Below are 13124 nucleotides of genomic sequence, written 5' to 3' on the forward strand. Positions count from 1 at the left end.
TACTTTCTTACTAAATTGCATACTAAACATTTGTTGTTATATATAACACTACATGGAATGGGCCCATTTTAAGCGGATGTGGGTGGCTCTTAAAAGAGCCTTTGGGTTCGAGTCGGGGTGTTGAGGTTCCGAAGAGAGTGGGTTTAACCGCCGAAACCGTACAGGGTGCGTCCCTGACGTTTCAGAGCGTAGACCACGTCCATGGCGGTAACGGTCTTCCTCTTGGCGTGTTCGGTGTAGGTGACTGCGTCACGGATCACGTTCTCCAGGAACACCTTCAGGACACCGCGGGTCTCCTCGTAGATCAGACCGGAAATACGCTTCACGCCGCCGCGGCGAGCCAGACGGCGGATAGCGGGTTTGGTGATTCCCTGGATGTTATCGCGGAGAACTTTGCGGTGACGCTTGGCGCCTCCTTTTCCGAGTCCCTTGCCGCCTTTGCCTCTTCCGGACATGGTGTGTTCGCTAGTTGAGTTCAAGTGAATGAATGACTTCAGCGCCGGTGCGCGGTGCGCTATTATCTGCGTTTGGTCGACCTGATTGAGGCCGGCGGCACAGAAAGCGCGCCTCTGTTATATGTTCGGAGGCGTTGCAAAGGGGAGGGCGCTCGTTCTAGGGGACTAGGGAGGAGCGATTTCAAAGATGACGTGAAAGCAACTAACGTGCGCGGGAAACATACTCAAATACTGATATAGGCTATGTGGAACACAAGGCCAAACTGTGACAACTGGGAGATCAGCTAGTACACTGTGTCCCTCTCCTCATATTGTTGTTGTTGTTGTTGTTGTTGTTGTTGTTGTTGTTGTTGTTGTTGCACCTGATTCTACTCATTGAGGACTTGGTAATTTAGGTGACAGGTTGTTCAATCAGCTGTGGCTGTCCAGGCCTACAAGAAAAATGGGTCCTGTTGGGGGTAGGCTACTCTACCGCTGGAGTTGGGAAACACTGAAATGGAAGGGGGACACGCAGTGAGCAAAACTCCTAACCACATAAAAACACAGACACTTGAGATCATTAAGAGCTATAAGGAGTCCATCAACTACCTGGTCAGTCAAGTCATATAGGGGGGGATTTCATGGCCACCTGCTGGAGCAGAAGTCATGTTTGCCAACACTGGCCTTAAAATCATTAGGAGCTATAAGGAGTCCATCAACTAACTGGTCAGTCAAGTCATATAGGGAGGGATGTCATGGCCACCTGCTGGAGCACAAGTAATGTTTGCCAACACTGGCCTTAAAATCATTAGGAGCTATAAGGAATAAATCAACTCATCATTCAAGTCATATAGGGAGGGATCTTAGCACCACCTGCTGGATCAGAAGTACCCTTCACCGTAGGCACAAGAGAGCCATCATCTCTCAACCGGTGCAATTTCCATACGTATGTGGTAATAAAACAAACAACGACAGCTCCTCATATAGGCAGTGGTTTCACACATTTTTCTCCAAGACGTTCATAGATGACCAGCAGGGTCAAATAATAAGCACAGTGGTTGTAGAGGTTGCAACAGGTCAGTCAGTACATCAGGAGCAAATGTCACTTGTTGTTAGTGTTGTAGTTCCTATTTCTACGGTGTTGCCTACCTGCAGCAATCAGGATTTACCTGCAGTGTTGATTGCAATTCCGTAATTTGTCAACTCATGATAACAGATGTTTTGCAAACCGTTGATGTTTAAATGAATGGATTCCCGGTGTCCGGATACCTTTTCTCTTAAGGGATGTGATTGAGTGAAATCCAAAGTAAGTTGGTCTAAATACATAATAGGATGAATCATTCAGGTAAAATAACACAATGTCTATTTGAGTCGAATCAACGTAATATAATCCTTTTTACGTCTCTATCATCTTTACTCAATGTATTGGACCACATCAACTCAACTTACTCAAGCTTATCTACTCATAAAAACAAGCAAAAAGATCTACTCAACAATATGACGTGTGCTTTTGTTGACTGTAATAGCTTGAGTACATTCCACAAAGTCATTTTTTACAGTGTATCTAAAGACACGTTTGTTGTGGTGATGCACTTTTTCTTTGACGTTGAACTTGCATTGAACAGACAAATCCATTTCGTTACAACCCTTTTGTAGTATGACTTAGGAATATTTGTTGATGATCCTAATGTCTATGCGTGAATAGTGATTGGTTGTTGGTGAAATATTGCTGAGAACCCATCGTTTCCTGGCCTTTTTTCACTATTGAGCAATTTTGAAACATTTGTTTTGCTATTGGATTCATAATGGTGACCTGGGACAAGTAATTAGTGAAACCAGAGTTCAGCAGTTGCCATTAAAGCGATCCAACCAAGTCATCCTAATAGGCTAGTATTAGCCTAAAGCAGGGTTTCCCAAACTCGGGCCACGTTTTGGGAGTTTTTGCCCTAGCACTACACAGCTGATTCAAATAATCAACTCATCATCATCAAGTTGGGAGTATTAGAATCAGTTGTGGAGTGCTAGGGCAAAACGCGCACCCCTTGTGGACCCCAGGACCGCGTTTGGGAAACGCTGGCCTAAAGAGCAAATGCTGAAAGGGAATCACCATGAGGTGCAGTACCCACATTTAACCACAAGATGGCCTCCGTGCTCCACTGTAAAGTTTGGGCCTCTGCATGAGTCTCTCAGCAGCACTGCAACATGGGACTTTCAAAGTAAGTTGGCATGCAATGTTTTTTCTGGACTGCATGCAAGGCTATTATTACACACAACTAATAGTGTCAATTATTCATCTGAACACAATTCTTGTTACTATTCGGCCTATATTATCACTCGTTTCTTTTTCCCCTCCTTTGTAAAGCATTTTACTGTGTTACTATATAGTTCAAAGGAAGTGGATGATGCCAGATGGTTGTGTATATACACACACAAACATTGAAGCTAGACTTCAGGCAACTAAAAAGGTGCAATACGTAGCTTTTAGACGTGTTAGTGAACAACATACATGGTGGCTAATGTAGAGGTGCGTGTATACATGGAACAATTGTGCCTTTTTGATGGAAATATGGAGGTGGCTCTTAAAAGAGCCTTTGGGGGATATTCGAGTTCAGGTCATCCTCATTTATGCGCGCTCTCCGCGAATACGGCGGGCCAGCTGGATGTCCTTGGGCATGATGGTCACCCGCTTGGCGTGGATGGCGCACAGGTTGGTGTCCTCGAACAGGCCGACCAGGTAAGCCTCGCTAGCCTCCTGTAGGGCCATCACGGCGGAGCTCTGGAAGCGCAGGTCGGTCTTGAAGTCCTGGGCGATTTCTCGCACCAGGCGCTGGAAGGGCAGCTTGCGGATGAGTAGCTCAGTGGACTTCTGGTAACGACGGATCTCTCTCAGAGCCACGGTGCCGGGCCTGTAACGGTGAGGCTTCTTCACACCGCCGGTGGCCGGGGCACTCTTGCGAGCAGCCTTAGTGGCGAGCTGCTTCCTGGGGGCTTTGCCACCGGTGGATTTGCGAGCGGTTTGCTTGGTTCTGGCCATGGCGCTGCTCTGACAGTCGGGAGTATAGCCTCGAAATGCCTATGTGAAGTTTATAAAGCCGGCAGTGGCGCCTGCTGATTGGACACCATCTCCCCACCACCCCGATTGGCCCGTTTCGCAGGCCTTTCCTTTCCTCCGTTGGCCATTGGACGGGAGGCCCGGCCTCTCCAAAACTCAAACTCCCGGTGCGCGCGCAATAGGACGCCGCCGGCCCTTTACGCGCAATAGGACGCCGCCGGCCCTTTATGCGCAATAGGACGCCGCCGGCCCTTTACGCGCAATAATAGTCGCCAAAGTCAAGAGTGACATCTTATAGGCACGTATCATCTAATGCTAGCCTGCTATGGCAAATGAGGCCAAGTAGGTGTTGTTGTTCATGCAAGGCCTCATGTGGGCACAGAATGTCGAAATAGTTGTGTATACACCCACTCAATGTATTGCGGTCATAGAAAGGTACTTTGCGCTTTTGGAGAGCTAGGTGGTTGGCTCTTAAAAGAGCCTTTGGGGGTTGAGTAGTCAAGTTGAAGTCGCAGTAGCGAATTTACTTGGCTTTGACTGCCTTCTCGGGGAGTAGGACTGCCTGGATGTTGGGCAGCACACCACCCTGAGCGATGGTCACACCGCCGAGCAGTTTGTTCAACTCCTCGTCGTTACGGACGGCCAGTTGCAGGTGACGGGGGATGATACGAGTCTTCTTGTTGTCACGGGCAGCGTTGCCGGCCAACTCCAGGATCTCAGCAGTCAGGTACTCGAGTACGGCGGCCAGGTAGACTGGTGCGCCAGCGCCCACACGCTCGGCGTAGTTGCCTTTGCGCAGCAGCCTGTGCACACGGCCCACGGGGAACTGGAGGCCAGCACGGGATGAACGGGTCTTTGCCTTCGCCCTGGCCTTGCCTCCGGTTTTGCCTCTTCCGCTCATATTGGTAGCTTGAGAAAGTCACAGAAAGTCTGAATGAGCCGCTCGCCACTTCGAGAGCCGTACATATACCTCGCCACAAGAGGCAACGATTGGCCACCGGGCCGGTGTGGCCTTATCCAATTGGAGCGAGGGACAGACAGATGGACAGACAGACAGCCCTAAGCCGGTTCCCACCCACAGGCAGCGAGTGAGAGGCTACTTTGTTTCCCTCCGACTTTGTTACTTTGTGTCATTTCGCGTGAGCGCCAAAATGTCCGAAATGACATCCACACATTATTTCTCTCCAAATGGGAAACAAACAGCTGGTGAGGGTGCACTCTTGAGTTTGAAATCGATTAGTTACCGGAGTGTAACTCCAGTTCTATGAGTGGAGCGGAGCCCCATAGGGGAGCTATGCTCCTAGTGGTTTACCCTCTGCCCTAGGGCAGAACAGCCTGAAGCAAAATTATGCACACACCTACAGCCAATAGGAGTACAGGTGTCCCTATATAAGGAACCCCGTTCCCTCAATCTGCCTCCCGAGATATTATCTTCAGCGAGACTAGAGAGGGTCGGTAGGGCCTTAAGTCCTATGGGGCTCCGCTCCACTCATAGAACTGGAGTTACACTCCGGTAACTAATCGTTCTATATCGTGGAGCTCCGCCCCATAGGGGAGCTATGCTCCTAGTGGTTTAAGGCGGAGCGAAACGCTCCAAAATGTACTCCCTGCCGAGCCTAACATTTCCCATTAAAAAATGAAAAAGGTCAAGCCCAGCAATGGCTGCAACCAATTCCCGCAGTAATGCGACTAAAAAACCCATCAGGGCATCACAATATACCGCGTCATCGGTTATAGACCCGCCCCATCTAGCTCAATGACAATGTCAATGGCTATTGGGCAGATCAATAGAATAGACGCCCTGCTAATCTGAACTATCAGATAGCCGTGCCTCAATATTCTGTGATAACACTCAATACATGTTTCTACATGCTGACACTGTCAGCCAGGAGACATGCCACAGAATATGCTCTTCATCCAAAGCGGACCTGATAGAGACCTGTCTATCGTCCTGCTTCTCTCTCCTCTATCTCATGATCTCACTTCAGCCACGCTGAGTACAGACTGAGCCAAAGAGTTAGAAGACATATCCAACAGATAGAAACGGATAAAAGGAGACGGTGTCGACCATGACGCCGCTCTACAAATATCCTCTACCTCTGTTCCTCTGAAGAGGGCAGTAGAGGCTGCAACTCCACGAGTGGAGTGCGCTCTAATACCCTGAGGCGGTTGTTGCCCCGCCGCCTCGTACGCCGTCTTAATGCCTTCACAAAGCCAATGAGACAATCGCTGTTTTGAAAGTGGTCTACCCAATGCAGCTGCACCGTGACACACAAACAGCTGAGGTGATGACCTAACTGCCGCTGTGCGCCTCACGTAACACGCCAGAGCGCGTACTGGGCACAAACAATGAAGCTTTTCCTCACTCCTCTCCCCATGGGGAGGGGGATGAAAAGCCCACAATTCCACGATCTGTGATCTATATGCACTGTTAATAACCTTCGGCACAAATGCCGGGTTAGGACGTAACACCGCTCTGCTCAGATCGCCATTAATGGCAAGGCAGTCGGGTCTCGTTGACAGTGCACACAAATCACTGACTCGTTTAGCGGTAGTCAAGGCGAGCAACAGCGCCGTCTTGATAGACAGCACCTTGAGGGGTATTTGATTCAATGGCTCGAACGGCGACTTACATAGCGCTTCGAGAACCAGTGCCAAATCCCATTTGGGCAGCGTAGCTCTAGGCCTTGGCCTAAGCCGTTGCGTTCCCAAAAGGAAACGTTTCACTAATGGGTGACTGAACACACTTTTCCCGTTAAACCCTTCATGACCAGCTGAAATTGCCGCTACAAACACTCGAATGGTGGAGGGCGATTTCTGCTTATCAAACATAGACTGTAGGAATGAGAGCACACTCTCTACCTGACAACTCATGGGGTCTACGTCCTGTGTATTACACCATCGTGAGAAAACGTTCCATCTGCTGGTATATACCCTAGAAGTGGAACCGGCTCTTGCGCCCTGTATTGTTCTGATCACTGCATCAGACAACCCACGGCGCTTCAACCTGTCCCATTCAGGAACCAAGCCTTCAGTGGTTGGCCGATTATGGGCCATTGCCCTATCGAGCCTCCTGCCTGAGTCAACGCGTCTCGTCGATGTGGAATTGGCCAGGGTGGCGCAATCAACATCTGACTCATCTCTGCAAACCACGGAGCCCCCGGGCGATCGGGCGCTATCAGTATCACTGACAGCTCCTCTGACCTCACCCTGGCTAACAGTGGGAGAATGCAAGACAGCGGAGGGAATGCATACAGGAGAACTTTCGGCCACGGGTAGTGCGCGAATGCGTCTCTTCCCAATGGCGGTTCGTCCTGGTTTCTCAGAGAGAACCATAGGGGACACTGCGCGTTCACACGTGACGCGAACAGGTCCACCTCGGCTCTCCCGAATTGTTCCCTAATCTGTAGAACAATGTCCGGGTGCAGACACCACTCGTCGTCTCGAGGACCCCCTCTTGACATGAGGTCTGCCCCTACGTTCAAGTAGCCCGGGATGTGAGCTGCTCTCAACGAGCGAAGGTGCTTGTGAGCCCACAGCCACAATTCCATTGCCGCCCGATGAAGGGCAGGAGACCTGACCCCTCCCTGGCGGTTTATGTGAGCCACTGTGGTTCGGTTGTCTGACCAGACCAACACATCGCGACCCCGAAGGGTAGACGCGAAGTGGGTCAAGACCAGTCGCACCGTTTCCAACTCTAGGAGGTTGATGTGACGACCTGATTGAGGCCATGCACCTCCTATCGCTTGAGACTGACATGTCCCTCCCCATCCAGTCAGAGAGGCATCTGTAAACACTGGAATGTAGGATGACACCTTGCCCATCGGGACTCCGTGCGTGAGAACGCACGGGTTCCGCCAATAGTCCAGGTCTGCTCTTAGCGAGAGAGGAACCACCACCAACCGATGACGTTGACGCACTGGGTCTAGTCTTAGTTGGGCGAACCACCGCTGTGCTCTGCGCATGTGCAGAAGCCCTAGCGGGACCACAGAGTGGGCTGCCGACATGAGACCCAAAAGTGACATGATCGATAGCGCCGTTACTGTGTGACTCGGACGACACTTCCTCAGGGCTAGTAACAATGTTGCCCTTCGAGGGTCCGAAATTCGCGCCCTCATCATTACAGTGTCTTGCTGTATTCCCAGGTAGACAATCTGATGACTGGGCCAGGGTGCGCTCTTTTTCCAATTCACAGCAAACCCCAGACGCGTGAGATGATTCACTGTCTGTGTCGTGTGTGTGAACGCCAGCTCTGCTGACGGGGCGAGAATCAGCAGGTCGTCTAGGTAGGCTAATAGCCTTATTCCTTGACGACGCAGCGGTTCCAATGCCGCCTCCACACATTTGGAAAACGTTCGAGGTGCCAGGGCGTACCCAAACGGCATCCTCGTGAACTCGTACGCCACCCCTTGAAAGGCGAACCGCAGAAACTTTCTGTGGCGCGATTGTATCGGCACATGAAAGTACGCGTCCCTTAGGTCTATGCTTGTACAAAAATCTCCCTTCTGAACACATTCCAGTAGGCGTTTTGTCGTTAGCATTCGGAAGGGCCGTTTGGTTATGCTCTCGTTGAGAATGCGTAAATCCAAAATCGGCCTCACTCCCCCCGTCTTTTTTGGCACTAGGAAATAGGGCGAGTATAGCCCCTTGTTCCTTTGCTCTCGGGGAACTACTGTGACCGCCTCCTTCGCCAAAAGTTCCGTAATCTCTGATCTCAGAGCGGCTACTTTGTCTGGCGTTTTCATCACCGTTTCCACCACTCCCCTGAACGGGGGTGGGGTCCGATGGAATTGGAGGGCATAACCCTTCTCTAGCGTCCGTTCTAGCCAGCGTGAGAGGGTACAGCTTCGACGCCACTGCCAGCAATGCAGAGAAAGCGGGTGCGCGCGAAGCTGTGGTGCGTCCAGTAGGAAGGACCTGTATTCCTCTATGGCCCTCGCCGCCGCTATTCCCCAGCACTGGGTTGGTGGAATAGCCCAAGGCGGGCCCCCCTTGAAAGGGAGAGGACACATCAGCTCGTTCTGGGTGAATCGGGGGCTTTGATACGTTGGTTACGACCGTAACTCCAGTAATCTTGCCCTCCGTGAACGCAGCACGGGTCTGAACTGCACTGTCTGAGGTACTGGCCTGAGACAGAGCGCTCTTCCCGGAAAGCGATTGCGTCATCATGTCATTGTCTGACTGAGACTGCCGCTTAGCATGAGACTTATCCTTTACAGAACTCAGCAGAATCTGAAAGGTGTGATCTCTGACTGACACCACACGGTGGTGCCACAATGCCTCTTTACTGGTCTTAAGCGGCTGTTCAACGACACACTCAATGTGTGGTGAGCTGCGCTCAGAGCCATGGGTATTGACACGTTCAGAATAATTCGGAGGCTTCCATACCTTGGTGGTATCCCTGCTCTCCGTGAACGTCGCACGGGTCTGATCTGCGCTGACTGAGGCATCGGCCTGCAGTAAGGCGTCATTACCGGCTAGCGGCTGCGCCTTCATGTCACATTGGGACAGAGGCAACTGCCTGCTATGTGAGACCTTTACTACAGAGCTCCTAGGAGTCTGTAGTAAGAGATCTTTATTAGGTGAGCTAAGGCTGCGCCTCGCTACCTTTACCCTTTTCCTCTCTTGAGCGCGCTCAGCTACACACTCTAAGTGGGTTGAGCTACACTCAAGATGGTGAGGGAGAGACATAGAACGTGAAGTGTTCTGTACCTTATGGAATAAATGTCCTTCTTTGACAATGTCAATGAGAACCAGCTCTTTATTCACACAATGCAAAAAACAACCCTCCACGCCCTGAACAGTGGGGTGGGGGGGAACAGTAGGCCCTTCTGCGTAACTCGCCGGGCCATCCTCCGTTCTCTCCCCCTCGCCTCGTCAGAGGTGCTTGCGCTTCTGGGAGGCCTTCTGGTGCTGCCAGGCTGGCCTCGTGACGTCCTCCCTCGCCGGTGGGACCGTCGCTGCCACCGTCGCTGCTGGAGGGGCCGAGCCCGCTCTCCTGCTGTCTGTGGTGTGCGCCTGTCGCCTGGCCCGTCGCCTCCCTGTAGCTCTGCTGGGGGCGTTGGAGGTGGACGGGTTGGCTGGGGCTTTGCTGGTCCTCATTGCCAACGGCAAATGCTTCGCCAGGTGCCTCCTCTCCTCGTCCAGCTTGGCAATGCGCTCGGTCGCGTCCTTCACTGCGAGGCCAAATAGGCCCTCGCTGGAGACGGGAGCGTTGAGCAAAGATGCCCTGTCGGTCTCCTTCATGGCTGTCATTGATAGCCAGAGGTGCCGTTCTGTGACCACCGAGGTGGCCATGGTCCTGCCCGCACATATGGCAACCGCCTGCGTCAGGTGGAGGATGGCTCCAGAAATTCTGGAGGCCTCCTCCACTTCCTCACTGGTCATCTCAGACCTGCCCGTTGTGAGACGGGACAGGGAGGCCGCGAGGAGGGCGATATTATTCGCCGCTGCTACGCTCTGGGCTCCCAGCGTAAAGGATTTCTCAGCCAATTGGGCTGTGAACCTGTCCTTTTGGGCTGGCAGAGTGGCCTTCTTGGAGGCTGCCCAGGGACTCGAACCCGGCACTAGGAACGCCGTCATGGCGCCTTCGAGCCTGGGGATTCCCCTAGCCGCCCACTCATAACCGCTCACTCTGGTGAAGGGAGTATACGCTCTGGCCGGCGAACGCGCCGCCAGAGGTGCTCCCCACGAACCCTCGACATACTTGCCGAGAGAGGGCAAGGCTGGAGCCATTGGCTCAGCTGCTCTCCTCGGCTTGGAGTAAGGGCCGCCCTCCATCAGGTCCACCTCCATAGGAAGGGGAACTGGGGGCAGCGCAATCTCGAGTCGTGTGGCTGCCTTCTCAATGAGCCCGGGAAAGTCCGAGCGCAGAGAGGCTGCCGCGAAGGACAGGGCTTCTGACCTAGCAGAGCCCATGTCGTCATCGCACAAGGATCCTTCTAGCCTCGCGCTCTCAGAATGAAAGGGGGTTTTGAAGGTAGGCGCCAGAGGTCTGGATTGTCCCACTGGGATATCCGTCTCGGCGCCTTCCTTGTCATCCTCCGACTCCGCACTGTCCTCTGATGCCTCTGAAGCAGAGGCGAGTGTGGACATTACGTCATCCAGAGGGACGTCCTCCTTAAAAAACGCCCAACGCTGCTTCCTCTCCTTCATAGTAAGGAGGGCGCAGGAGGCGCAATTAGGAGGGTTGTCGAGACCATCCTCGGCGTGCTGCGGTCCCAAACACACGAAGCAAAGGTCGTGGGGGTCCGAGGTAGCCATGGTGGTACACCGACACAGGGCCCTTAAAAGGGCCTTTGGGGGTGGGAAAATCCCTGGTGTGCTCATGGCAGAAGACGTTGACGGCTGGCAGTCAACGGCGAAATTCTTCTTAGAGTCTTCGTTATGGCTTCTTCACTAGTCCAGTCGCTGAAGATAATGGGAGGCAGATTGAGGGAACGGGGTTCCTTATATAGGGACACCTGTACTCCTATTGGCTGTAGGTGTGTGCATAATTTTGCTTCAGGCTGTTCTGCCCTAGGGCAGAGGGTAAACCACTAGGAGCATAGCTCCCCTATGGGGCGGAGCTCCACGATATAGAACGAAGCCACTATAGTATTGTTATTGTTATTACATGGCACTTGTAACACATCACAGCAGCCTGCCTCTGAACGGGAATAGCCCAGTGGCTCATATATAAAAATGGCTGTTGAGGGTGCACTCGTGAGTTTCAATTCGAAGCCACTATAGTATTGTTATTGTTATTACATGGCACTTGTAACACATCACAGCAGCCTGCCTCTGAACGGGAATAGCCCAGTGGCTCATATATAAAAATGGCTGGTGAGGGTGCACCCGTGAGGTCGAATTTCTGAGCCATTTTGGCCCTCTATTATATGCCTCTCCCTTCGCACACACCCAGAGTGGGACAATGTTGTGTGCGTAAAAGTAGCCTAGTGTGCGTAATTTCTTTTCCACGACAGGTAGTACATGGAAATCAATGCGCTTTCTATGGAAAGAGGTGGGTGGCTCTTAAAAGAGCCTTTTGTGGTACAACATGTGTCGAGTAGAACACTGTTTGTAATAGGTTTACTTCTTCTTGGGGACTGCCTTCTTGGCCTTGGCTGCCTTGGGCTTGGCGGCTTTGGGCTTGGCTGCCTTTGTAGCCTTCTTGGGGCTCTTGGCTGCCTTCTTGGCCGCTGCGGCGGGCTTCTTCACCTTCTTGGGGCTCTTGGCGGCCTTTTTGGGTGTAGCGGGCTTCTTGGCCTTCTTGGGGGACTTCTTTGCGGCGACGGCCTTCTTGGCTGCTACCTTCTTGGGCTTCTTCGCCGCGGCGGGCTTCTTGGCGGCCACCTTCTTTACTTTGGGGACTGCGGCTTTCTTGGCGGGCTTCTTCGCCTCGACGGCTTTCTTGTTGAGCTTGAAGGAGCCGGATCCACCGGTGCCCTTGGTCTGGACCAGGGTACCCTTGGTGACGAGGCTCTTGACTGCGATCTTGACGCGGGAGTTGTTCTTCTCCACGTCGTAGCCGCCTGCCGCCAGCGTCTTCTTGAGTGCGGCCAGGGACACGCCGCTCCTCTCCTTGGAAGCGGTCACAGCCTTGACGATGAGCTCGCCTACGCTGGGTCCCGCTTTCTTGGCCTTGGCTGCTGCCTTCTTCTTGGGTGCCTTTGCCGGCGCGGCGGGTGCTGGTGCGACTTCTGCCATGTCTGTCTGTCGTTTGGTCCGGTACACACACACACACACGGTCTGCGAGGAGTAGTTTGCTGTAGACGCTGTTCTGCGCTATTGAAGCTCCACACCGAGCAGGGGGCTGGCCTTAAACGCGACATGAGAACCATGTAGACTCAAGCCAACCAGCTCGGCTTCTCTGGGCTGGCCAAATGCTCTTTCACTTGTGTTTTCTGTTCGCCTATATCGGCCCAAAAGTCACCGACGGAGCCGTGTTTTTGCTCCAAAAGCGAACGGCCCAGCGAGCAGACTTGTCTCCGTTCAGAATAAAGTCATCTGGGCCGCGGAAGGGCCGTGCATTTTGTTGCGACTCGCTCAAAATCTCACCGTTGGACTGTCGGGTGGAGCGGTGCGCACTGGTTTTCCTGTGCTATTTGTCTCCTAAATGGGCTAAAAGTGCATCCGATTGCCAGCAGCACTTGTTGTGTAGTGAGCCGAGATGTCTGGCAAGGGAATCAAATGGTTTGGGGTCCCCTGTTGTGGTCCAGGGTGTTTTAAAGAAGTGCTCTTTTGGGGACCTTAAAACACATACACCTGTGAGGCCTGGCTGAGACGAGAGTTGTACTTCAAGTTTCAAGTTGTATTCGTCGTATGTACAGGATCCACATGGTATAAACTGTCCTACGACATGCTTACTTGCACTGTGTGTGTATTAGTACTTTTTGTGCACTGGCAGTGTGTGTGTTGTTGTTGTATTTGTAGGCTACTATTTCTACACAGTGAGATTGTGTGTTGTCTTCCCCTCCCTTCTGGTAGGTAGGTAGGTAGGTAGGTAGGTAGGTAGGTAGGTAGGTAGGTAGGTAGGTTGGCTGTCTCTACTAATATATTGTTCACCTGCTTGACTCCGCAGCGTGACTCGGCTCGGTCTTTGTGTCTGTGGGTCTTGGTGTCTGGCTGGCGCTATGGAGGCTGGCGCCCCATGGGCT

At 52.4% G+C, this 13124-nt stretch overlaps 1 protein-coding gene across 1 annotated transcript; it reads right to left on the reverse strand.

Moving 5' to 3' along the window:
- Nucleotides 1-11556: 11556 nt before the first annotated feature.
- On the reverse strand, nucleotides 11557-12174 carry LOC311123204 (histone H1-like; the record flags this gene model as incomplete). The annotated part of the gene is made up of 1 exon (XM_084197466.1): nucleotides 11557-12174. The coding sequence occupies one exon, from the start codon at nucleotides 12172-12174 to the stop codon at nucleotides 11557-11559; it is 618 nt and encodes a 205-aa protein (XP_084053592.1).
- Between the last annotated feature and the right edge of the window lie 950 nt (nucleotides 12175-13124).

Source organism: Coregonus lavaretus, assembly GCF_964263955.1.
Source record: "Coregonus lavaretus genome assembly, contig: HAP1_SCAFFOLD_3447, whole genome shotgun sequence".
Taxonomy (NCBI): domain Eukaryota; kingdom Metazoa; phylum Chordata; class Actinopteri; order Salmoniformes; family Salmonidae; genus Coregonus; species Coregonus lavaretus.